The sequence below is a fragment of the Monodon monoceros genome, unplaced genomic scaffold, assembly GCF_005190385.1.
Source record: "Monodon monoceros isolate NGI ecotype Baffin Bay Population unplaced genomic scaffold, NGI_Narwhal_1 Super_Scaffold_13, whole genome shotgun sequence".
Lineage (NCBI taxonomy): Eukaryota > Metazoa > Chordata > Mammalia > Artiodactyla > Monodontidae > Monodon > Monodon monoceros.
In genome coordinates, this window is record NW_021703769.1 from 5,309,834 (window position 1) to 5,336,786 (window position 26,953).

Consider the following 26,953-nt stretch of genomic DNA (forward strand, 5'->3'; position numbering starts at 1 on the left):
TAAGCAGGTATTTCACATCCTCTGTACGCCCGTGCCAGGGACACAGGATGACAGGAAAGACCCCGTCCTCCCTCCGCAGCCTCCAGGCTGGTGTGAGCTGCAGGTGATGGGAAGAGCCCCTGACTGGCCTCCCGAAGGTCTGACATTGAGATGGAGCAGCGGGGGGCAGCCTTAGGTAGCTCTTTGTGAGGCCAGGACCTCAGCAGTTACCTAAAAATCAACAGGCCAACTGGTCTCCCCCATCACCCACCATCCCCATCACCCAGAGCCAGTGCCTTCTCTACTCTCCTATGACCCATGGACCAAATCCCCAGCTGTCTGGTTTTGTAAATAAAGTTTTATTGGCACAGAGCCCCACCAGCTTAGTTACACATCATCTATGGCTGCTTTTGTGCAATAACGATAAAGTTGAGTAGTTGCGACAGAGACCAAATGGTCCACAAAGCCTAAAATATTTACTATTTGGCCCATTACAGAAAAGTTTTCTGATCTCTGCTTTAGAACCCCACGTGGCTGCAAGATGGCTGCTGCAGCTCCAGGCATTACAATCAAAGATAAAAAAGAATCCCATTCTTCTTTGTATCTTTTTTTAAAAAAAAATACCTTAAAAAATAAGCTTTATTTTTAGAACACTTTTATGTTTATGGAAAAATTGAGAAAATAGTGGGCTTTCCATACACCCAGTTTCACCCATTATTAACATCTTATACCAGTGTGATATGTTTGTTACAATTAATTAATCAATGTTGATATATTATCATTAACTAAAGTCTAAACTTTATTCAGATTTCCTTAGCTTTTCCCTAACATCCTTTTCCTGGTCCAGGACCCCACCCAGGACAGCACATGACATTTAGTCATCACAACTCCTGAGGCTTCTCTGGGCTCTGACAGTTCCTCAGACTTTCCTTGTTTTTGATGACCTTGAGAGTTGGGAGTCCTGGTCAGGTATTTATTTTGTAGGATTATTTTGTAGGATGTCTCTGTATTGGAATTTGTCTGAGGTTTTTCTCATAGTTTAGACTGGGGTGATGGGTTTTGGGGAGGAAGAACCCAGAGGAACTCATCACATCCTATCAAGGGTCATACATTTCCAAAGATACTTAGGTCAGCACCCTTTCTCCCAACCCCTTTCCCTGAGGCAGTGACACATGTTTGTAAGACAGTTACAGTGTCTTGTCACATTCTGCCTTCCATCCAGCCATCCTCTGACCTCCTAAATGTTTTTTAATTTACATACACCAAGGTTCATCCCTTGTGTTGTAAAGTTTTGACAAATGCATAGTGTCATGTATCCACCATTACAGTATCATACACAAGAGATTCACTGTCCTGAAAAACTCCCCTGGGCTTCACCTGTTCCACCTCCCCCCGCTTCAAGGTCCTGCAAACATGGATTGTTTTACCAACCTGAGTCCTGTTTTCTTCCGGGAAACAGGCCTGGGAGGTGAGTCCTGCCCCATGGTTCTTGCTGAGAGGCCCACTGAGATCAGCAGGACACTGTCCCTTATAGTCTGTAACAGGCAGGGATGTGGTTGTTTTTTTGTTTTGTGTTTTTGTATTGTGTGTATTTTACATTCTTATCAAAGTAAAACAGCAAGTCCAAAGCAACAGCCTCCTGCCCCATCTTTTCCAAACCCACAGCCCAGTCCTTGGAGGCAACAACCGTTCTTATACCTCTTCCTTCTGAGAATGACTACTTCATCTCCAAAACAATAATCTTCTACCTCTAGCTTGCGGTTTCCCAAAGTCAAGACGTTACTTACTGACTTCCTGCTTTGACAGACAAATATTTAGCACATTGACACGCCTCCCTACTTCCCAATAAAGAAATGTTCTTACTTGGGTTCCTTTTATGATTGTCTTTATGACTTCAAGTACTGTTATCCACACCTCTGTTTTGTGTTCCTTCTATGGGGACACTGTTTCTGGACTCCCCACCTGGCAAGTTGAGGAGACTGTACCCCTTGCCTGACTGGTCTTCAGCTCACCCCCTCTTCCCAACCTCCTTTCACTTCCTTTCTACCTGTGTTCTCTCCATTTTTACTTCCAACTTATCAAGATGAGTGACATTTCTATTCTGCCTGTAGCATAATTCAGTCCTCTGTGCTTTCTCTGTGAGTTGATCCTAAAACTGAAATTCAGTAAATGCCATTTACATTGTTGTGACTATGTGGATATTGTTCATTGCATGCAAAGTCCCATTCAATATAAAGAACTGAGTTTTGATATTATTTTTTATTACACTGTGCTATGGACTGAATTGTGTCCCCCAAATTCATGTGTTGAATCTCTAACCCCCAATGTGCTGGTATTTGGAGATGGAGCCTTTGAGAGGTAATTAGGTTTAGGTGCGATCATGAGGGTGGGGCCCCCATGATGGGATTAGTGCCCTTAGAAGAAGAGATACCAGAGAACTCTCCCAAGCCCCCACCCCATGCTCTCTCTCCCTCTTTCTCTCTCTCTTTCTCTCTCTCAACCATCAGAGGACACAGTTGGAAATCAGCCATGTGTAAGTCAAGAAGAGAGTTCCCACCAGAACCCAACCAGGTTGGTATACTGATCTCAGACTTCCAGCCTCCAGAACTGTGACAAAATTAGTTTCTGTTCTTTAAGCCCCCAGCCCCCCGTCTTCTGTGGTATTTTGTTATGGCAGCCCCAGCAGACAAGATACACAGGTAATCCACATTTATTGTAGAAAATGTAGACAATTATAGAATACAAATTATATTGTAGAAAATATAGAATACAAATCACCTATGTATTGCTAAGAGATAATCCATACTCTCTCTAGGCATTTTTCTATGTTATAGTTAATCACATATGTTTAAAAATGGAATCATCCTCTAGCTTTATAAACATCTTTCCTTAATATACTATAAACACTCTTCTTTATCCATAAATACAGTTCTATATGGCATTTTTTTCATAGCTTCAGAGAATTCTATTGTACAGATTTCCTAATTTACTTAACTAGTCCCCTTTGGCTGGACATCTAGGTTGTTTATAACTCCTTCACGTTTATAAACTATCTTGTGATAAACAGCTCAGGCATACATCTCAGTACACAGGTGATATTATTTCATCAGGATAAAAGAAAGAAGCTCCTCATATTAATGTTTTTACAGAACACAGTGGTTCAAACTGAGGGTGAAAAAGCAGAGGTCACATGCCAAGCACATGGCAAAAGGATACTCTCCCTCTCCATCCTCCCTCAAAAATGCTTTCCATTCCTAGATGTCCACCAAGTAGCCTTGAATCAATTCATCCAGTATTTTAGTCTTCTGTCTGATAAAAGTGTATGTTCTTGTTAATTCTTTATATAATAAATGACCCAAAACAACTGAGACTGAATTCAGCAGAAGAGGTTGCTCCCAACTGTGTCAATCCCCCAGCCTGTCTGGCAACTGGTTGGGAGCTGGGCTAGATCACATGCCCTCCAGGTCCAGATGTGCACACCATGATGTTAGGAAGGTGTCTGTCTCCATCAAACTGCCACCTTTACCGATTTCCCTTTCAAGTAGATCCTCCTCTCCCGCCACCTTTTCTCCAGGTTCATTTCCTGACAGCTCTAAGTCAAGCGGGAAGAAATTAGCTCTCAACCTTCTATCACGAGTCCCAGAATAGAATCCCATTGGCTGGCTCAGGTTATGTGCCCATCCCTGAGCCAATCACTACAGCCAAAAGAAGAGAGTGCTCTGGTTGGCCTGGTTTGAGTCTCATGCCCTGCTCTGGACCTAGAGGTGGGGTCAGCTTCCTCCCATCCATGTGGATTGAGAAGGGGGTGAGGTGGCTCACCAAAGGAAAATTGGAGTGATTGTGCCAGAAGAAGGGGGCTGGGTGCTGGACAGCCAAAAACAGCAGGTGCCATAACACTGGACAAGTAAAGGCCTTAATAATGAAAACAGAAAGCTTTCTATAAACACAGCAACACTTTTGCCATGTGTAGTCTGCACTGCCTCCCTTGCACTGAGCTGGGGAAGAGGCCGCGGTGCCTGAACCAGCCCTGCCATTTTGACTACTTCAAGTTGGTTTAAAGTTGATATTTGTTGAAATTATTTCAGCATGTGTGTCTGGCTTCCTGTCTCAGTCACGGGCATAGATGGAACGTTCAGAGTGAGGAAGGATGTGTGAGCCAAACGGGGGAGACAGAACACACAGGAAGTCTGTGCCAAACCAGCATCGCATTTTCTTTAACACATCGTACAGTTGCCTCGAAGTAAAAGAACTGTTTCTAAAAATAAAACCAAATATTATAAAAGCTTCACAATGAAACGATTTGGAATAAATGATGGGCTTAAATGTGCAAATAAAAGTTTAAAATAAATATCCACCCATGCATGTGTGTGTGTGAGTATGTGTGTGTTCATGCCCGTGTGTGTGGGCTGGCATGATTTGCCCCTCCCCCTGCCCCACGCCCCCCACCCCCACTCTCCCCTCTCCTTTGTGGCCCCTCCTTGCCATGACTGATAACCCTGAAAGCAAAACACTGAAACCATGATGTTCAGCTTATGAAAAGGCTTTTATTGAGCTCAAAATAATTAAATTTGCCTGTAAAAGCATCTAACTTGATTGAGTGAGCAAATGTAAAAATGAATTTTTAAAATTCATGGAGTTAGACTTCTGCCTGCTCTTTACAGGTGTGGGCAAATGCAGGGGAAGCCGCAAAGGATGGACTCAGGGCCCAGCTCTGTGATCATTTGATCTGGATTCAAATCCACCCCTTGTCCCTCTCCAGCTAGTTAACCCTTGGGGCCTCAGTCCCAAGAGGAGTTACTTGTGCAGAGAACTGCAGCAAAAGCCATCAGTATCCCCATCATACCTCCTTGGCCTTTTCCATTTCTTTCATGTGGGTCCAGCTGCCCACCATGCTGCAGGCCAGACAGGCTGGGGGATTGACACAGTTGGGAGCAGCCTCCTTCAGTGATGGGAGTGGAGGGTAAGCACCCCAGCTCCCTCAACCTCGGTGGGGAGCCCTGAGAAGATGTTCCCCATGCTCCCAGCATTCCTAGTGCTCCCTGCGGCACTGAACCCCAGGTGCCCCCAGGGGGCTTGCTCGATGGCGAAGCCCTCGATTAGCTCATCCTTCCCCTGTCCCAGGTCCCCACCACCCTCCCAGGGTTTCCCAGCATCACCTCCCAAATAACTACTTGCACTCAACTCTGTGCCTCAGAGTGTGCTTCTGGGGCACCCAGCCTCAGACTACAAACTCTAAAGTGGTGGTGGGTGCAGTGAGAGATCAGAGCACCTTAGAGAGAAGAGCTCCCTGTGAGGAAGGCATGGAGGGGCTCCTGTGTGTCTGCTCAGGTGTGGACATACAGTCACCAAGTCTTGTTTTTAACCCAATATAGCCAAAATATCATTTCAATCAATCAATATAAAAATTGTTAATGAGAACAAAAATTTTAAACATTGGACTCTTTTCTACTAACTTAGGTTTCTGTGTCTCCAAGGACTTAGGACAGGGCTCTGCTCATATGGACACTGTGAGGAACTGAATATTTGGGTCCCCCCACCAGCAAATTCAGTGTTGAAACCCTACCCCACAATGAGACAGTGTTAGGAGGTGGGGCCTTTGGGAGGTGATTAGGATTAAATGAGGTCATGAGGGTGGATCCCCCATGATGGGATTAGTGCCCTTATAAGAGTCATGAGACAGCTCGCTCCCCCTCACCCCCACCATCTGAGGACACAGAGAGAAGACGGGTATCTAAGAACCAGGAGGTAGATCTCACTAGACACCAAATCTTCCAATGACCTTGGACTTCCAGCCTCCAGAACTGAGAGATACATATTTGTTGTTTAAGCCACTTGGCCTATGGTATTTTGTTATGGCAGCTAAGCTGACTGAGACAGGCACACTCAGTCAAAGAAACTTTAGAAAAAAGAATAAAATATCAACCTTTTTCCTGCTAGATCTGATAAGTCACACCACGCAGCACTAAGTTGTCCAGCATAGAAAGCGTTGCTCCTTATCCTGTGGCAGGATGACAACGTACCTGTTCATAACAATGGAAATAATTGCTAAGAGCTTGGCTTCTAGAGCTTGATAGCCTGGGTTTCAACTCCATCAATTTCACCCACTGGCCACGTGATCTTGCCCAGGTTACTTAATAATCTTTCTGTACCTCAGTTTTCTTATCAGATTTAATATTAAAATGCAGATTTAATATTACTTGTCGGATTGCTGGAAGAATTGAATAAAATAATGTAAAGCACTGGAAATAGGGTCCATAGTAAGCTCTAAATAAATCAGTTGCTATCCAGTTGATAAGTCTTTTAAGAAACATCTTCGGGTCCAATTTTAGAGTACATTACCCATTTAAAACTAAAAGAAGTTACGAATTAACTCATAAAAGTATTCTGCTGGTGCCCCATCTTCTACCCCATACTTGACAATACCCTGGCCACAACTCACCTTGGGCCACGATCCCCAAAAGACCAGGAATCCTGGCCCTCGCAATCTGTCTCTCTGCCTTTCCCCATTTTATCTTCTAGGTGTAGAAGTCTTAGCACCTCAGGCCTACAGATGCTTCAAGAGCTTTTGAAAATGAACTCCAAAATATGGGGGAAAAACCTTGCAAAATCAGAATCAATAAATGCTTAATTAAACATCTAGAAGACATAACATTATGTCAAGTTCATTAGCTGTTCCATTTAGTCGTCAAAAATTTTTCGTTATACTTCATTATATTTGAAACAAATTTATAGGTGAGATCTCTTCATTGTGCAAGAATTCCCAAGAATACTGGACCCTCGGTGGAGGAATTGTGGCCAATTGTAATTAAATGAATTTCTTGTAGGCAAAGAATTTTGGAAGCAGCATTATCAAAAAATCTTTTGATTATAAAAATAAAAGTTAGTTGTGAATTCATTTCAATCTATTTTGGGGGATGTGGGGAAGGACTTCTAAAAAGAGTTAGTGGGGGAAGGAAGGGTGTGAAAGCAGCCTGATGCTGGCCACGGGTCCCTCCCCTGGACTCCACACAGCCTCCTTGTGGCCACAGCCCCTCTCCCCCGTCAACCTCCTGCCAACGCTCTCTGGCACCCCTGGCGGCCTCTCCCAATCCCCAGCCCACCTTGCGTGAAAATCTTCCAGGAACTCTTCCTTTGCCCCGAGGGAAGATCACAAGTTTCAATCACGGCCTTCAATGCCCTGGCCCCTGGCCAACTCCCTGACTCATGTGACCCTTGCCCAGCTCCCCTTTACCAGCCAGCACTGCTGGGAGTTGGGGGAGGGGACCCAGGACTTGGCCTGAGTCACCCGTCAATCCTTCGATTGGGTAGTGTGGCCTTTTCTGCAGCCGACATGGGAAGTAGAGCCAGGAACTAGGAGGGGGTCGGGGCTTTCTCCCCGCAGCGCCCTCACCCCCCCCCCCCCCCCCCCCCCCACTGGCTCCAGCACTTCGCCTGGGATAAAGGAGGCACAAGGAATGAGTTGGTGCAAGACCAGATGAGTAAATGGGACTGCTTGTCACTCAGAGAGGGACAGGTGGGTCATACCATGAAGATACGATAGCTCCTGTTTATTGAGCACATGCTACGTGCGCGGTGCTCTGCTGGGACCTTCCGGAGCAAGATCTCGGATTAGCTTTGCCACAAGCCCAGGGTGGAGCTGCTGTGATCCCTTTTTACAAAAGGAGAAATGGAGGCTCAGAAAGAGTAGTGACCGGCTCCAGGAGCAGAGGTATGAGATGGGGGCCCGGGGATCAGAACCCCAGGTCTATCCGACGTGATGACCCAAGGAGGCTCACTGAGCTCTGCCTTGAAGGTCAGTGAATGGAGCCCAGGCAGATGCCTTTGGGGGCTGCACTGAGAACCCGCTGCCCGCTGCAGCCCCTGGTTGGGTCTTTGCCCCTCGCCCTCTGCTGGTAGCTCTTGTGATCTCGTGCAGTCCCTGTCTCTGGCCACCTCTGGCTCTCTGCCCTTTGCCCCTGGCCAAAGACACATTATTGTCCCCGTTTGGTGCCTTCAGACCTTTCCACTCCCTCCCCCCGAGGTGAATTCACAGAGGAACCCTGATCGTAACATCCAGGCTGCCGGGTAGAAAGGAGACTGGGTTTTGCCAACACAATGTGCAGTAAAAATATCTCTCTTTTAACAGAGAGAGAGAGACAGATTTAAAGACTAGAGATCAGTAACATGTAATTATCATCTGGTTTGGGCGGAGAGTTCTAATAGTTTCCAGAAAAACACAAGCCATGAAAAAGGAGTGTGCTTTCCAAGACAAAAAGGGCTCTGGGCCCCAGCAGGCAGTAGTGCCATCTTGGAACTCCTGTGGGCTTTGAGGTCCTTCCCAGGCAGAGTCAGGGGTCACCAGAGTCCCTGTCTCCCTTCCTCTCCCCTTTTGTCTTGCATGCTGGATGGGAGTCTCTGAGAGTGTGGGAACTACCTTTGAACTCAGCCTCGGACCTGCTCAATACATAAGCTCGGGAGAACAGATATACTTCAAGGCATAGAGGAGGTTTCCTCGTTCCTTTCTTGGGGGGAAAACAGAGCCTTGCAATGGCAGGGACAGCTAAGTATCCTCTGATATCTGTTGTCACCTATTTGGAAGTTAATCGATCCCTTAATTTTAGCTAGGTGCCTGGTGGCCCAGAATAAAGATCTTTCCTAGCCTCCCTTGCTGGGCCATGGGACTGATGGATGTCAGGGGAATGTCTGTGCAACTTGTGAGTATTCTTAAAGGAGAGGTACCTACTCTTCTTCCCTTGCCTCCCTCCTGCTGTAAGTAATGCAGTTGTGATGGCTGGAGCTTGAGCAGCCGTCTTAGAACATAAGGCCGCAAATGGCAGAGCAACAAGATAGAAGGGGCCTGGGTCTCAGCACTATGGTGTGCCACACCACACCCGGACTGCCTACCAGACTGTTGTAGGAGAGAGACACAAGTTTCTGTATCATTTAAGCCACTGATATTACAGTTAAAGACAAACCTCATGGTCAAAATTACCTGGAAAATCTCTTAAATTGAGAAGAGGAAATGCAAGCTAATTAAAACTTTAAAAGTGAGAGCCCCACTCAGTGTGGTGAGATGCTCACAGCAGGTACATGGCTTCCATGAATTCCAAATTGCCACAAAATGCTATGGAAGATGGAGCCCACCCACATTAAATTGTTTTTTCTTTCTCTTTCTCTCTTGCTTTTTTTTTCCCCCCTAATGTCTAAAAGTTATATTATGGAGTTATGGAGATCCATCACATCACATTTTCTAAATGATGCAAATTTTGTGAACACCAACTAAAGGTCAGATAAACATGCTTTTTCTTATCTATTATCTTTGTTTTATAATTAAAGAAACCAAGGCTCAGGGAGGTAGTGACACACAGCTAGGGAGGGGGTGATGGGGACACAGGGGCACTAGAAAGGGCCGTCTAAACATGTCCAGACAGACACGGGCCAGAAGCAAAGTCGACCCTCAAATCAAGCTTGAGTTCCTCAGCTGGACCTGCAAGCCCACCAGGCACCCTAGTCAGGGCCTAGGTCGGGGTGTCCATACTAAGGGGTCAGCAGCACGCAGGGAAGGAGCCAAGGAGCCTGTGTAGGAGAGGCATGGGGAATGGGGAGAAGCTGGGGTACATCCAGATGGAGTTGGGGTTTTTCTAGGGTGGGGGACGGGTGAGAGGCCCCCCTAAATCAGAGGGACCGGACGAGGGAAGCCGGGACGCAGGCTGGTGAGCGGGCGCCATCTAGTGGCTAGTTCAGGCACGGCGCCTCCCAGCCTCCCGCAGGGGCTCAGCAAGAGCCCGGAGGGTGCCCCACAATCTCCCTCAACACCCCCAATTACTTCGCATTTAACATTAAGACTGTCAGTTTACATAGAGATACACGTTTCTTTGGTTTTACATGAAAAAAGGAACAAAAGCATCATCGTGGCTTCCTGTTTTTATTGAGTTGTCCAACACTCCCCCTTTGGTTGGAATGAAATCACCTGGGACTCTCGGCCCTGCCTCCCGAGATTGGGGTTTAAGTAGTCTGCGTGTGGACTGGGCATCAGGATTTTTCCTGCTTGCTCTGCAAGGACAGCTTTGAGTCAAGTCTCCAGGGCCCTTTCCATGGCTATACTTGCTCCTGAGCTCCTCCCTTTGCAGAAACGCTAGGGATGGGGTCCCCCTGGGAGCCTGGGCCTGGCACCCCCTCCCCAGCTTCTGCAGCTGGGATCCCAGGCCCAGGGGCTTCCAGGGTTGAGTTCTTGACACTCTGGGCTGCCTCACACAAAGCCGTTCACCTCTGTAGACCTCAGTTTACCGTTCTATTACCTGGACCAGAACAGTGGCTCTGAACTGCTTGGGGCAGGGGGGGTGTCAATGGCCCCTTTGAGAATTTACAAAAGCGATGCATCCTTCTTCCAGAAACAGGTAAGTGGGTGTCCAGCTGTGTTCATGACTGTAGAAGGCATGAATTAACCCTTTTAGCCCTCACTACCACCTCCTGAGGTTGCTACTTGTATTAGCCCATTTCATAGATGAGAAAACTGAGGCATAAATAGGTTAAATAACTTGCTCAAGGCGCCACAGACAGTAAATGGTGGGGCTGAGTTAGAACCCAAGCATCTCTGTGGCCTTGGACAAGTGGTCTCACTGACCTAAGCTTCAGTTTCCTAAGAAAAGAGGCCAGTACTAGCCCCTACCCTGTAGATGATTCAGGGGCACACGAGATTGGAAAGCACATAGTAACTACTCATTAAAGAGGGTTGTTGTTTTGATATGCACAAACGCAGGCACCCACCCAGGTGTCCTGGCCTGAGTGTGGGGCTCAGGGTGGGCAGCGGTGGGAAGTCCCCTGGCCCCAGAGGAAGCGCTGCTCTTGCCCAGCTCAGCTGTTCCCTGCTAGCATCTAGCTGGAGGCCTAACTGTGTCTCGCTTATCAATTTCATTTTCGATTTTGTTTCCTTCAAAAGCCACACACAGAAGTTTCATTTTCTTTTTCTCCGGAATCTGATCAGCTTGGGCCGACTAGGCATCTGTTTCCGGGGGGTGTGAACAGCTGACAGCTGGCTGGGTGAAGCTGGAATAGCTCCACAGCTGCCAAAGCACCGCCAGGACCACAAAAGCACACCCAGCCTCGACCGGGCCCACCTTCTCCAGGCCACGTGGTCGGGGAGCCTGCCGCTGCCCTCAAGTCACCTGGGCTCGCAGTCAGCTCGCTGCCAGCATGGCTGAGGCCCCTGCCAGCCCAGGAGACGCAGGTACGTTCTTACTTCTAAGGAACAGTGGGAGTGCCCGGGTGGGACTTGCACCTTTTCTCTGGTTCCTTTTCTTGGTCCAGATTAGAGTCACGAGAGGACAGTATCTGAAAGCACAGCGGTAGTAAGAAAGAGGGACAGAGGGCACTGCATCAGGTTCAGAGCCTTGCTCTGCCCAGGCCTCTTGCAACATGCTTCGCGTGCATTTTGCAATAACCCGCAGGCCCGATGAGGTTTCCATCTTACGTGTGAGATCACTGAGGCTTGCAGGTGAAATGACTCAGGGGACCACGGCAGAGCCTGGGGCCTTAACACCCGTCTTCACACTCGTTTTGAGGAAGGACAGAAGTTGTCTGCTAAGAGGGGCAAGTGCATGTATGTGGTTTTCCTCCTGCTGCATTCATTCCTCGGATAGCACTCTATTCCTGCAAGCACGTGATGCAAGTTAACTGTTACTGAGCGGTGCTTTTTTCTAGGGTCCCCACTGAAAGTGTGAGGGCTGTGGGCTGGGACGCTTTTTGTTTGCCTTTTTTTTTTTTTTCTTTTTTTGCGGTACGCGGGCCTCTCACCGCTGTGGCCTCTCCCGTTGCGGAGCACAGGCTCCGGACGTGCAGGCTCAGCGGCCATGGCTCACGGGCCCAGCCGCTCCGCGGCATGTGGGATCCTCCCGGACCGGGGCACGAACCCGTGTCCCCTGCATCGGCAGGCGGACTCTCAACCACTGTGCCACCAGGGAAGCCCTGTTTGTCTTTGTTTTGTGATCGTTAGCTATTTAATCCTCACCACAATCTCTGAAGTAGCTGCTATTGCACCATTTCACAGATAGAGAAACTGAGGCCCAGAGAGGTCACATAGCTAGTAGGTGGCAGAGCTGGGGCTCAAAACCAGGAAAATAGGGTGTGCTGGGGAGGGGTGCCGACTGGGTGTGACCCAGGACCCCAGGCTGGTTCCCAAGCTCCTGTTGCACTTCCCCATCGAGACATGTCAGGGGCACTCGGTAACTGAATTTAACTTGCCCCCCGGCAGATTTTCCTTTTAACTGACGTGTCACTTACACCTCATCCATTTCACAACTTCCAGTTCACCAGCCTGAAGACTCAGCAGGTGGCGTCAGCCCCGCCATGGACCCCATTTCCCCTTTGAGGTCAGGGCACTGGAGGGGGAGGAGGAGGCTCCCCCAGGGGCAGGTTTTCTAAGAATCAAAACTCTTTTTAAAACTAGGCAAAGCCACAGTGGGTTGGACGGGTATCCCAGTTGAGGGGTAGTTTGGTGGGTGAAGGGGTGGGTGACCCCACGTGTTCTAATTGCACATCACCTGCGCCCAGAAGGACGCAAACATTCCGACCACAAGGGCAAGGCCACGGTGCCCAGCGCAGAGTTGGCAAATGGGTTGTCCCTTCCCCCGCTAGTGCCGCCCACTAGGAATCCAGGAAAAACCCAGAAGGTAAAGGATTGGGTTGCTGCCCTGGAAGGGGACCTAGGTCTTCCCAAGAAGGGACCTGCTTTGCATTTTCCTCAGGGTTCTCGGGGCAGACATTTCCTCTCCCCAGCTCCTGGCGCTGCAGGCCCCGTGTCTGACCAGTTCTCTCACTCCCCACAGGGCAGCTGGCTTGGGTTTATGGGAGCCTGTCTGGGAGGAGTAGGGGCCATTTGGAAAGTTCCTCGTTGAGCCTCGAGGCATCCTGCTTAGGACCATTAACTCAGGGGGTGGGGGGGGAAACAGAGGCCCCAGAGGAGCTACTCATCCCTTGCCCGGGTCATCTGGGCAAACACCTACCCAGTAGTGTACACTCACTTTTTCACTCAGTCACTCCTTCATTCAAATGCTATTTCCTGAGACCCTACTGTGTGCCCGGCCCCATGCTAGACACTGAACCACTACACTGAACCTGGCAATCACAGCAGGGGATCCTTGGGGACACTCTGCAGGGGACCCACACACACCCAGCACCCCACCCACTTAGGGCATCCAGGACAGCCTCCCAACGATGGAGTCTGAGCAAGACCTGAGGTGGAGTATCCGTTGGACAGGTGGAGGGAGGGAACATTGCTCCTAACAGAGGGAAGAGCATGTGCAAAGGCCCAGGGGTGAGTGTGTCTGAAGGGAATGCAGACAGGTTGGCCCTTGAAGGGAAGCTGAGGGCGGGTGAAGACGAGGCTGGCAGAACCAGGAGTTGGTGGCATTGCTGTCATCCGGGAGATGGTGGTGACAAGGAGTAGAAGGTAGAGGCAACGAAAGGAGAAGAGAGGATTTGAGGCAGCCAGGGACAGTGTTGCTAGGACTCTGGGATTGGGCATCAGGGTGAAAGATCCATTTCTGAGCGGCTGTTGGGTTCCTGGTGGGGATGAATAGTGACATCGCCCGAGTGGATTGTGAGCCCAAGAGGACGGGCAGATTCCACGGGGAGGAGAAGGATGGGGGATGGAGGACACCGGGCTGGGCCTCACTCCCCACCCTCCCCCCTTCCTGTGCTCTGCCCCACCCTCCAGCATCCTGCCGCCTCCACTCGCCTCTCTCTGAGGACGTCTGAGAGCTGAGTGTTCCCACCTGCCCTCCAGCACTCACTCAGGTGGGGGACGCTCGGAAGGCCTGGCACCGCCTCTGGCCACCAGGCTGTCCAGCCAAGGTCATTTCTGAGCAGCCCATGTGCCCCTCCCTGTACAGAGATGCTGGTGGATGTCTGCTCAGACCTCTGTGCCTGCCTCTGCCCTGGATCTCTCTCCTGGAGGGCCGCCAGCCCAGGCTGGGTAGTTGGGGGGACTCAGTTCTGTCTCTGCCCCTGTCTCCCTCCCCAAGACCTTGAGCAGAGGATTTTGGAGGTGCTGAGGGACTCTGGCTCCCCTGTGAAGACTGCCCAGTTGGTAATGAAATGCCAAGTGCCCAGGAAGAAACTCAACCAGGTCCTCTACAAGATGCAGAAGGAGTCAAAGGCAGTCCTGCTCGTAGGCCCCGCGACGTGGTGCTTGACCAATGGTGGGACTGAAGAAGTGGTTCCTGCAGAGCTGGGTAACCTGCCACCCTGGGACAGGGGCAGTTGGAGGGGGCGGGTGTTGGACCCAGCACGAGCAGTCCTGGCAACGACCTAGCCCAGATTTGGGCCTGGGTTCAAATACAGGCTCTGCCCTCAGGGACACATGATGTACCCTCACTGCATCTTGAGTTCTTTTTCTGGCCAGTGGAGGTAACAGTAGGGCTGCTTTGTAGGGTTGCGAGAGGATTTGATGCAAAGGGCTGAGCCTAGTGCCAGTATGTAGTAGGTGCTCAGCAAAACGTTAACAATGATGATGATGGAAGTAACGATATGATAATAATAGAAGAGACGTAGCATCGCACGAGATCCACTTTTCTAGTTCTGGTGCGGTGCCCGGGGGTCCTCTAGCCCGCACACAACCCCAGAGGGAGTAGATGGTCTTCTCCCCAACCCCAAGCCACACAGCTGGAAGGGAGCGGGGCGGGCTTTGAAGCTAAGTTCCTTCTGAGTTTGGAGCGTCCATGCGCTAGGGGCTTCTACAGAGCAGCCCACCTCTGTCTGGTAGGGTCCCCATCCCCTCTCCCGCTCGGCTGACCCCTGACTGTCTTTCTTCCCAGCAGAGAGGCCCCAGAAAGATGCAGTTGCAATTCCCTGGAAGCCTGGTTCTGAGCTCAGTCAGCGGCGTAAGCATCTTGTTTCCTTTCAGCTCTTGTTTCCTCTGACCCCAAACTCTCCTTGGCCACTCGAGAAGTTACAAGTGTTCAGGGGCCACGGCCCACCCACTAACAGGTCCCCACAAAGTGTTCGGAGGCAAGACTCTGTCTTTCAGTAAAAGAAGCTAAACGGCTGAGAAACCATTTGATGGGTAGTTGGCAATTACTGTGCACCTAGCACGTGCCAGGCACTGTTCAGAGCCCTTGACGAATATCCCCAACCCCCAGAACAGCCTCTATGGTCCATTATAATTATGCCCATTTTACAGATGAGGAAAATGGGCACAGAGGCTGCGTCTGTCCCAGGTCACACAGCTGGTAAGCAGGGGAGCGGATTCGGCCTCCGGGGTCCTCCTTAACTACTTACTGTCCTGCTTCCCAGAGGAAGAGATCTTCCGGTTTCTGGAAGCCCATGGGCCCCATAGAGCCCTGATCATTGCCCAGGCCCTGGGAATGAAGACAGCAAAGGAAGTCAACCCAGACTTGTACGCGATGAGGAACAAGCACCTCCTGGATTTAGACCAGAAATCAAACACTTGGGCTATTTATCGACCAGGTAGGCCCTTTACCTGCTGCCCACACCTGGATGGGGCAGAGGGCAGAGCTGTGAAGAGAAAGCATAATACCCAACACCTGGTCCTTGCTGGGCTCCCGCTAAGCTCTTTGCCTGCCCCACCTCGTCAGAAGCTTGCTGTGCTCTTGCTGACCCGTCCCTGGAAGAGGGTTCCAGGAGGGAGGGGCATGCTGGCAGGAGTAACCAGGGAGGGCTTCCTAGAGGTGTGGCCCACCCCTGACTGTATCAGTCCTGGGGTGCAGGTCTCAGCCTGAGTTTGCTAACAGTCTTCTATAAGCACTTTGCCCAACTTGGAGTTTTAAGGCTGCTGAAGGAATAGGCTAGGCTGAGCTCAGATACCCACAGGGTAGAGTCCCAGAACCGACTTATCCATTGCATGCAGCAGGTACCAGGCCTAGAGCCCACGGTGCTTTTAGGGGGTCACAAAAATGCTCTAGTTTCTCTTAAAATCAGAAGAAAAAATGAGTATTATAGTAACGATGAATAGCTAATAATGACTCTAGCCAAGATTATATTTGTCTATATCCCAACGCAGTCATAAAATGTAATTTTAAATATTTTTTACGGATGTAGGGGCTCACAAAGGCACAGGAGCCAAGGGCTCCCGAAGGTGGGAATGTGGCCCCGTGTGTGGAGCCCACGTGGGGCTGACACCCCTGCTTATGGTACCCAAGGAGGGTCTCAGCATCCTAGGCTGGATGTTAAACACTGGTGACAAATCCAAATTCTTAAAAATGCCTTGTGAGTCAAGCAAAGCTTATCCCATGGCCAGAAACAGCCTGTGGATGGCCACCTTGCATCCTTCCCTAAAGGAAGAGAGGACCCTGGAAGCAATGGTTAGGGCTGTGGGTTCCTCGCAGTGAGAGGTACAGAGGGTGGGCAAGCATCAAGGCACCTGTCATCCTCCCAAGGTGGCAGAGGACACAGGGGTAGGGTGGCCTGCGGGACAAAGTCCAAGCAAGGCTCGTCTGTGATACCTGCAGTGTTTGGTAAACACTCCACTTCCTGGGGCCCACCTTGGACCTACTGACTCAGAACCCCGGGGTGGGCCCCTGGGAATCTGTGTTTTAACCAGCTCCCCAGGAGATTTTGATGCTGCCAACTAGTATTTGGAACTTCTGACTCCTAGAGAGATACAAAGGGATTGAGTGGAATGTTACTTTGCAGAAGGTTCTACAAACCAGTCCACCCCAGTTATTTACCAGCAAAATCCAATCAACATGATCAGTCAGAATGGACCAAACAGCCACATTTCCATTGAGAACTCCGAAGCCATCCAGATTGGACACAGGAATGTCATAGTGAGACAAATGGCCTCTGGGGAAAATGGTGAGTCCTCTGAAATGTCCAGGAGAAGGGACCTGTCGGGGCATCTGCTCCATCTGGGTGGGGGCAGGGAGTGGGGGGCATTCAACCTTCCAGGGAGAAAGGGCAGCTTTCAGATCTCCAAGGTCCTTTCTGGCTTTCTCAGGAATAAGGATGTCCCTCCTTGTGCCTGGATCAAACCTCTCCTGCTTCCCCTTCCTGCCGACATCTTTTGCCTCATTTTCATCGGGACCCAATATTTTCCCACAAGAAACAACTCAGTTCACTCTTCCTCTCTAGGATGTCACAAGGGGTCGTTGGAGCATTCTGTGTGTCCCGAGACACTCTTTTTTCCCATGTGTTAACATCTCAGAAACTGGGATGCATCGTATGGGTGCATCCGAGCTTTGGTGAAATACAGTAAGCAAATGAGTGCCTGCTCCATGGCGGGCACTGTGGGCAGAGGGGACAGGGTCACCCATCAGTCCAGCCATGGGACATGAGCAAGAGCGCTGGCCCCAAAGCTGGAACGCTCCCTGTGACCTCGAGAGAGCCCTTCCCTGCTCCAGGCCCCAGTTTCCCCAGCTGTGAAATGAGGAACTTCATTCTAGAGTCTAGATCAACCTTTCCCCAGCTTTGGTCCTCTGAGCTCCACCTCCCTAATTTTGGCCACGCCCATGGCTGATTCTTTATGCCATGTTGTTAAATGGTTTACTTTTTATTCTACTCAAATTAATTTTAAAGTAAACTTTTACAGCATTTCCTTGAAAACTACGAAGGTTACCATAAAAATAAATGCTGACAAAATAAAACCATGTCAGAAGCTCTGAGGGCTCCATGTCAACAGCAAGTTAACCCCAAAGGAGACTTTCTCCTGATGGGCCCAGAGGACTGAGAACAGCTAGGAAGCAGAGGATGTGCTCATTGTCTGGGTTTTCAGTGCCCCAGTGACACCCCAGGCACCAGTGGTAAAAACCCTGGAACCCCATGCTACCTGTTCTGCCGGCCCACCTGCTCTCCAATCCAGACCCTGAAGTAATCACTCCCAGTCTGATGGTGTCCAGAAAGAATCCCGAAGCCTGTCTCCTCTGTCCGGCCAGGACTTAGTGTGTGTGTGGGTGGGGGGGGGGGGGGGGAGGGGGGGATCAGAGGGGGGTCAGGGGTCACGTTTCTGTGTCCCCTGCCAGGCTCCTCGGCTCCCCTCTACCTCCCTCCAGGGGCACCCACTGATCCCTCCACTCATGGTCCCCTGGCTGGATCCTGGGGGCCCCAGGACATCCGGATGGAGAAGTCTGTGCTCAGACATGTACAGATGGGACACGGCAACGAGATGAGTCTTCACGGCAACCCAGCCAAGGGCCCTGCCTACAGCACCTGTGGCAGCCCCCCAGGTAAATGGAGAACAGGCTGCCACCCCACCCCCAGCCCACTGCGTTCGGCTCCTGGCTAGATGGAACTTGAGCCAGTTCTTGTGGGGAGAGAGGCATGATGGGAAATTCTTTCCCTCCCACCAGGAGGCTGTAGAGCGGGGGGCTCTTTTAGAGTTAGCACCTGGGTTCCCATTCCCTACTACCCCCCTCAGGAAACCTCAGTTTCCTCATCTGTACAATGGGCAGGGATCATTTCCTGGGCCAACTGAAGCGGGAACAGAGGAGATGGCTGGACTGGAACTGGACATGCATTTAAGGAGCCACCTAGGCGCTGTCACCAGTGACCAGAGCTCCCAGGCCGCGTCCTCCCTGGCACTGGTCATCGAGAGACAGGCTGGGGTGTGGGAGCAGAGCAGAGAGGCCTGAGAGAGAGAAGGAGAACCAGGGATGCCAGGGGATGGGTTTCCAGAGGAGGCGAGGCTGGTGAGATCAAGGGAGGGCTGTAGGGTCCAGCAACAAGGGGTCAGTGGTGACCTGAGGGGACAGAAGGGGCACGGGGAGTGGAAGGAGGGGAGACAGAGCACGGGCAGCTCTTTCCTGACGTTTGGCCGGGAGAGGCAGGAGCGAGACAGCTGCGGCTGGGGGCCGGACTGGGGGGCCACAGGGAGATTCTAACCAAAGATGGAGAGGGTGTTCCAGAGCTGCCAGGAAGCAGGCAGCAGAGAGACGGGAAGCAGGAGGCAGCAGGGGGAGGGGTTGAGTCCCAGGGGCGGCCCAGAGGACCAGTTCAGCTGGGCTGGGCTGCAGGAGGAGGGGCACCCAAGCTGGCAGAGCCGGGGGCCGAGGGAACCGGCAGCCCCAGCAGGTGAAAGGCATGCGCAGATACGCCGTGTGAGGCCACGCGTCCGCCAGTGACAGAGCACGGCATGGGCCACTGAGGGGAGGTTCCAGGAGGACAGCCGTGGAGGACCTGAGAACCAGGCTGGGGGTCAGGCCCACCGTCCAGCTGCTCTGACCGTCCACCTCCCCTTATGCCCCCCCGGCATCTCTCTCTTTGGCTGACCTGCAGTCTCTGTCCTGGGTACAGGCCCGGAAGCTTCCATCAAAATTCAAATCCCCGAACCAGGACCTCACTCCGAAGGGGGCGTGGCCCAGAGAGTCCACATCCGCTCGTGCTTCCTGGAGGACACCACCGTAGGCAACAACAACAAGATGACTGTCAACCCAGGGGCGGCTGATCCCAGAGGAGTCGCAAGGGCTGGCGAGCCAGGAGGGAGCACAGGTGAGCCTGGGACACCCCGTGTGTCCTCTTTCCCTCTCTCATTCATTCATTTATTCAACAGTCACGAGCGTCCCATTTCTGGAGTCTGGGAGACAGGAGAGGGTCGTAGCAGGAGCGGGGGCTCTAGGGTAGAACGTGTGGGGTCCACCTAACCCACCGCTCAGCTTGGAGCCTCTGTTTCCCCGTCTGTAAAATGAGGGTGATTAGACTAGCCTGTGGCTCCCGAGTTGGAGTGAGGACTGGATACGCTCCCCTCACTGCTGGGACACCTGGACCGGACCAGTGACGTGACTTGTGGTGCCCAGCGCAACCAGTAAAAGCAAGGCTCCTTGTTCAAAACTTAGCAAGAATTTCAAGACAAAGACAGCAGAGCAGTAAACTGAGCACAGGCCCCTCTGAACGGGCCTGTGTGACTGCCCAGGCCACATGCCCGTGAAGCTGGGCCTCCCTGGAAACTTCTGGAACATGATCCCTCCTCGATTCTTAGTCACCCACTTCACTGATTCTTCCCCCCAAATAATGCTGTAGCCACCTTACGCTTCTTCCCCGTTTCAATTATTAGGAAGAAGTCGTTCATTCATTCATGCTCCTACTCAGGCCCCACTCCCGCCCTCAAACGCTCCCTCCCCCGGAGATACAGCTAAGAGCACAAACAGACAAATACTACCCACTCACAGGGGCCAGAGTCCAGTATAGGGACTAGAGACAGTCACAAACCAAGCCTTTTGAGGCTTTTAAGACCAACAGTATAAAAAACTATAAAACCTGGGGCGGTGGCTGGGCAGCGCCGTGATGGAGAGGAGCTGCCCTAGCCAAGCTGCCAGAGAAGCTTCAGGAGGAGGTGACATCTAAGCCCAGGCCTGTGGGGAAGGAGAAGCTGGCCAAGCACAGATGTGGGAACAGCATTGCCAGTGGAGGGAACAGCAAGTGCAAAGGCCCCGCGGTGGGAAGAAGGGTGACATCCAGAATCACACACACACGAGCCCAGGGAGCGGAAGGGAGTAGATCCGGTGGGCAAGGCCAGGTCTCTCTGTGCCGGGAAGCCCAGAAGAAAGGTCCGGATCTTATCTGAAGTGACCTGGCAAGGCCTAGAGGGTTCAACCAGGGGCAACTTGATGTGGGGCACGATTTAAAAGTCTGGCTGAAGACAATCGAGGGAAAGCACAGGGGGCTGAGGAAGCGGGAGCAACGGTCCAGGGGAGAAAGGACGGGGCCTCGGAGATAGGGACACAAGGTCACCCACCGGGGAAGCCTGTGTCCAGGGCAGCAGCCTCAGTCCCGGTGAAGCAAATCGTCTTGGCTGTTCGGTAATTCGAGGGGAGGCGGCTCACATGTTCCTGGGGCCCCATCTCTTCTCTAGACCCTCCCTCCAGAGCTGCGCGATCCAGAAGCGAGGTCCCTCCCGGCAGCAGTCAGGCTGCCCCTGTCAACGCTGAGACACTCATCTCAGGAGAGCTAGCGGCTATGACGCTCAAAACGCAGGGGTCCCAGAAGTACGGAAGACACCTGCTGAGCGACAGAATCGCAGAGCCAGCGTCCCCGGAGGGTGGAACTCAGTGCAAGCAGCCTGTAGGCGGACTCCCGCAGGAAGGGCCTGGGAGCCAGTGAGCTCTCTGCTGACGTCAGTGTCGTTTTTGACCTTCTCACCTCCTGACACGTGGCCAGCCTGCCTCCGCATTTGGGCTGGGCCTGGCGTGGGGCAAGGGCAGGGCTGCTGGTGGCAGGAGCAGCCTGCCAGGGGGTCACCTTCCCGGGCCCGCTGTCCATCAGGGCCACCCATTCTCTGCCCTTCACTCAGGACCTGACTTCCTCAAGGCCCGTCTTGGCCACCTGACCACTTTACCACCTGACCTTTCTAGAACCTTCCTACCTCGGCCTTGAGGGCTAGGGATGGGTCATTCTCTAAAGTTGCCAGAAAAGGGATACCACCAGACAGGTAAGAACCTCAGAAGTCGGCTGTATCTCCCCAAGCACTGGCCAGCGAATTCACTAGGCACAGAGGCCCTGTCTTTTCACTCTTGAACCTCCAGTGTACGCTGGAACGGCCCCTCCACTGACCACCTCCTGAGTACCATGCCCTCGGGCTACAGAGAGAGGAAGACCAAGCCCTGCCCTTGGGGAGCAGTTCACAGCCGGTGGGAGAGGCAGCCTGGGACATGGGCAGTGAGTCCTGAGCAGGAACCATCACGGGGAATTAAAGGAGTGCAGAACACCAATGCAGACACTGTCCGGAGTGCCCAGGAGGCTCCCCGGGGAAGGAGAAAGCTCTAGGGCTCATTCTTCAACATCTGGCAGAGGGAGGAGGTTGCACGGGGAATGGTGTTCTAGGCAGGGGCTCGGCCTGGCCAAAGGCATGATGGTCAGAACAAGAGGACTTATAGCAGCACAGCAGTTTGGGTGTTGCTAGAAAGCCCAATGCAAAGAAAATGCAAGTGGGAGTTTGGCTGGAGAGGAGTTTGGACTTGATGCTGAGCTCTGGACAAGCATGGCTCCACCTGCGCAAATATTCCAGGAGGAACTGGGCGAGTCCATGCAACAAGGGAGTTGGGTTCATTACAGGGAAGGAAGGCTTTTGTCCAATGGGCCGGAATGGCCCAGCCTACAGGGGGCAAAGTCATCTCGGCCACCACCGTGACCTGGGGCCCCCAAATCCCTCCTGCCTGGGATATCCAGCGCGCAGACATGCCACACAGTGTAAGGGGCTTGAAATCAGGTTTGACTCGTTGCTTCGGGCATTGTCTGCCCTCTGGGGTGAGCTGAAAACTAACTGCTTGCCTCAAAGTTTGCCCGAGATCTGTGGCGAACCAGGCCCGTATCAGTGGGCCATCAAAACGCATCTCAGAACTCAGCCTCAGCTCCCACCTGCAGCCCAAGCCAGAACACTCAATTTTCCTGCGAGATTTCCCCTCTCTGTGTAATTAATTTGTCATAAACTCGCTGACAAAGCATTGCTAGCTGTTAATAGGGGCCGGAGGTGAAGGTCAAAGCTGGTCTCTTCAGGAAGGAAATTAACTAGCTACCATTTAAAGCAAAGAATGATTAAGTCCATCCACCCCCCAATACTTTGCTCTCACTAGCTCATCCACCGTCCCCCCTTTCTGCAATGATACCTGTGCACACAGAACTTGCCATCCACGGAGTTGGATGGGGTCAGGGTGGGGATGGGGGAGGAGGAATTTGCTACAAGAGTTGGAAGTGATTTTCCAAAAGCACCATGACCTGCTCACAAATGCAATTCTATTTTCTTTTTCTTTGTAAAAAAATTTTTATTGGAGTAGAGTTGATTTACAATGTTGTGTTAGTTTCAGGTATACAGCAAAATGAATCCGTTTATATATATACATATATATCTCCACTCTTTTTTAGATTCTTTTCCCATGTAGGCCATTAAAGAATATTGAGTAGAGTTCCCTGTGCTGTACTGTAGGTCCTTATTAGTTATGTATTTTATATATAGTAGTGTGTATATGTCAATCCCAATCTCCCAATTTATCCATTCCCCCCTCTTACCCCGTGGAAACCACAAGTTTGTTTTCTACACCTGTGACTCTATTTCTGTTTTGTAGATAAGTTAATTTATACCCTTTTTTTAGATTCCACATATAAGCAATATCATATATTTGTCTTTCTCTGTCTGACTTACTTCACTCTATGACAGTCTCTAGATCCATCCATGTTGCTGTAAATGGCATTATTTCAGGTTTTTTTTAAATGGCTGAGTAATATTCCATTGTATATATGTCCCACATCTTCTTTACCCATTCCTTTGTTGATGGACATTTAAGTTGTTTCCAAGTCCTGGCTATTGTAAATAGAGCTGCAATGAACATTGGGGTGCATGTATCTTTTTGAATTATGGTTTTCTCCAGGTATATACCCAGGAGTGGATTTGCTGATCATATGGTAGCTCTATTTTTAGTTTCTTAAGGAACCTCCATACTGTTCTCCATAGTGGCTGCACCAATTTACATTCCCACCAACAGTGCAAGAGGGTTCCCTTTTCTCCACACCCTGCAATTCTATTTTCTTATCCCAGCTTCTCTACTCCTCTCAGAGTAAGCTTAGACAGGACTCCTCACCTGTGGGGCTTTAGCAGACAGCCAAGATTAGAGGCTTAGAGCAAGAAAAATAGTCTAGGGAGAAATCCAGGAGCATTTGGGCTGCAAATGACAGAAACCTAAAAGGGGAATCTATTTACTCATGCAACTGGGAAATCAAGAGATAACTAGCTTCAGGAATGGCTGGATCCAGGGGCTCAAGCAGTATTTTCAGGCCTTTTCTCTCCATCTCTCTGAGAGACTCTTTCCAGATGGCTGCCAGCCACCCAAGACTTACAGCTTCTCAGCTTAGCAACCCCAGCAGAAAGAGAATTCTTCAAGCCAAACACAACAGGTAGAATGTCCCAGGGAGGATTCTGATTGGTTGAGCATGGATCACATGCTGATCCTTGAACCAATCAGGGAGAATGGAGTGCTCTGATTGGCTAATGTGGAGTCAAATGTGCTCACCTCCATGGTGGGGGAGGTGAAGGCATCCTGGCTCTCACTGCCTGGCCCACGTTTTTTGACCCACTTGCACATTCTCTTTCCCACCCCAACCTGAGACCCTATGGCCTTTGCCTCCTTCAGCTGAGTCTCCACCAGCTGCTGGAGAAGCGGCCCAGCTGGGAAAAGGCCACAAAACCTAGAGATCAGGGGTGTCAGACAGTGGGCGTGAGGGCAGGGCTGCCCCTTACCTGGGCTGCAGAGCCCCCGAAAGACCTGGCATCTCCTCGGGGAGACAGACCCAGCTCCGCCCACTGGTGGGAGGCATGAGGGTGCAGGGACGCAGAGTCTTGGAAGGAGGCTACGAGATTCTAAAGGGGAATCCGTTTCACTGTCCTATCTGTGTGACCCCCATCCCTCACTGCCCATTTAAAGGCTCTGAGCCTCAGCCATTTCATCTGCAGAATGGGCCGGGGAGGAGATTAAGGGCACACAGCTCAGGTATGCGAGAGTGCTAGACGGTATGGGGGCCTCCGAAGGCTGGACCACACGTGGGAAGAACTCAGTAAAGAATAAGTAGTTCAGTGGTTCCCCACTGGGGCCCACTCTACCCACATCCTCCCATCCTGGGGACAAGTGGCATGTCTGGAGACTTGGTTGTCACGGGGCAGGGGAAGTAGTCTCCTGTTGCTCCTGTAACAAATTGCAGCACATGAGTGGTTTAAAACAACATAAACTTAGCATCTTCCAGTCCTGGAGGTCGGAAGTCCCACACGAGCTCAGCAGGCTAAAATCAAGGCGTGGGCAGAGCTGGTTCCTCTGGAGGTTCAGCGGAGAATTGCTCCCTTGCCTTTTCCAGCTTCCAGAGGCACCTGATTTCCCAGCTCGTGGCCCCTTCCTCTGTCCCCAGATTGAGCAGTATCACATCTTCCAATCTCCCCTCCACCCCCTCCTCTTTCCTCCCTCTTCTAAGAACCCTTGTGATTACTCTCCGCCTACCCCGCCAATCTAGGATAATCTCCCCTCAAATCTGTAATCCCAACCACAAAGCCTGGTGCACTATGTAAGGTGACATACTCATAGCTTCTGGGGATTAGGGCTTGGACATCATTGTGGGGTGGGGGTGGGACTGTATTCCACCTCCCCCTTTGCTAGGCAGCACCGCCCCACAGCAAAGAATTGTCAGGACCCCAATGTCAGCAGTGCCAGGTTGAGAAACCCTGCATCGGTGATGTTATTATTATTAATATCCTGGAGATAAAAGAATGAGTGGGGCTTAGCATTGTAGCCCTAGGTGTAACCTGAGCATAACCTCAGGTAAGTCCCATCACCCCTGAGCCTCAGTTTCCTCCTCTGTGAGATGGGCAGAGATAAGGACAGCAACCTCTCCATGGAGTTCCTCGGGAGGATGAAAGGGTATCTCGCACAGTGATTCTCAGCCCTCAGAGCGTCTAACAAATGCTGAGTCCCGGTCCAGCCCAGATCGATTGATGACAGTCTCTGGGAGAGGGGCCTGGGAAGCAGTATTTTTTAAAGCTCCTCCATGATCCCAAGGAGCCCCTTGGGGGCTGAGATGTCCCTGCCTGGCTCCAGGTGGACACACCCAGGGCACAAATGGACCACAGCCGTAGCTGGGACCCCAGAAACCCCCCACCCAGCACCACTTTCTGGCTGGTCTCTGTGGCAGGAGAGCGTCTGTGGGGAGAGGAGCCCCAAGCCAGGTCCCAGCCAGGTCCCAGGTCCCAGGTCCCAGACGACCTCAGCCTGAGAGCCTGCAGTGGAGGATTCGGGGCTCAGCCTGTCACGGCTTTGGTCCGAGCGCCACCTGCTGGCTGGATATAGCCCCTCACCAGGCAGGGCTTGTGAACTTCCAGGGTCCCAGTCTGGGGCCAGGCAGACTGGGACCATTCCCTCCCACCAAAGTGGCCAGACCTACGGCATTTCCCCTAGGGTTCTGGGGCTCTGCGTTGCACCCTAAACCTATCCACAGACCCCAGGTCAAGCCCCTGCACTGCCCTCCCTTCCCACGGATGCCAGCACCCCAAAGTCAGAAACCCAGTGCCCACAAGAGCTGATTTTCTTCCCTCAAGAGGAACCCCCCTGTAAGCTGGGACCCACCCCCAGAAGACCCCAGACAAGCTCCTGCAGGAGTCCCAGGGACCTTGCCTGCAGCACTGCAGCCCTGAGCCCTGACGTTTGTGCAACTCCCACTTGTACTAAGTCACTTCATCCTTCCATCCAGCCTGTGAAGAAAGGGATTCTCAACCCATTTCACATGGTGAAAATACTGAGGCACACAGAGGTTAAGCTACTTGCCTAAGGTCATACAGCCAGGGTTGAATCCAGGGGACAAAGTGGGATAAGATAACCCCTTTGGATGTAAAAGAAAACCTTCATGCGTGGAAGGCCTACATCATGTTTGGGCAATGCCTTGATCTGGGAGGGCATATGGGGTTGGGGGCCCCGTTGGTGAGCGGAACAGGACCCCATCTGAGCGCAGTCAGGGCCCCTGTCCTCACGCAGGCCCACCACGCAGGTGGATGCCCCCGGGTCTCTGTGACAGTGTAGGGCTGAAGAGAGCAAGCTCAGGGCCACCCCAGTTAGAAGTTCAGTCCCATCACTTCCTGCTGTGTGACCTTGGGCAGATACCTAGTCTGCCTGTGCCTCAGTTTCCACACGTGTAAAATGGGCTAATCACAGCCCCTCCCTCTCAGGATGGTTTGCAGGATGAAATCAGTGTCTGGCTTGTAGGAACCAGGAGTCCCTGTGTCAGTGCTGTTGGTAAGTGTGCCCTTCGCCACACGGCCTCCCGAGCTGCCCACATCTCAAAGGCCGCCCCCCTGCCATGTTGCCCCCCCCAGACCCCATCTTCCCTCTCTGACTCCCTAATTTTAATCTGACATCAGTTTGGATAGGACGGTAGGAAGCTGAACCGCCCCTAGTGAGCCCTGCTCAGTCCCAGCAGACAGCGGCTTCTCCCTCTGGGCTGTGACCTCAGCAGCCTGACCCCCCAGTGCACACACAGCTCAGTGTCCGGGACACAGGGGGGACCTCCTGACAGGGCAGCCCCC

General features: G+C 51.6%; 1 protein-coding gene across 5 annotated transcripts; it reads left to right on the forward strand.

Annotated features, from left to right (window-relative positions):
• Positions 1 to 11,145: 11,145 nt before the first annotated feature.
• Positions 11,146 to 22,999, forward strand: ZBP1 (Z-DNA binding protein 1). 5 transcript variants are annotated; one of them, XM_029219315.1, is made up of 8 exons: positions 11,146 to 11,185; positions 13,980 to 14,189; positions 14,772 to 14,837; positions 15,250 to 15,423; positions 16,609 to 16,770; positions 17,934 to 18,137; positions 19,204 to 19,398; positions 20,759 to 22,999. In XM_029219315.1, the coding sequence occupies exons 1-8, from the start codon at positions 11,152 to 11,154 to the stop codon at positions 21,004 to 21,006; spliced, it is 1,293 nt and encodes a 430-aa protein (XP_029075148.1). In that variant the 5' UTR covers positions 11,146 to 11,151; the 3' UTR covers positions 21,007 to 22,999. The 5 variants fall into 5 exon arrangements, with proteins under 5 accessions (XP_029075148.1, XP_029075150.1, XP_029075147.1 ...); XM_029219317.1 differs by having other exon boundaries at positions 17,964 to 18,137; positions 19,186 to 19,398; XM_029219314.1 differs by having other exon boundaries at positions 16,612 to 16,770; positions 19,186 to 19,398.
• The last annotated feature ends 3,954 nt before the right edge of the window (positions 23,000 to 26,953 follow it).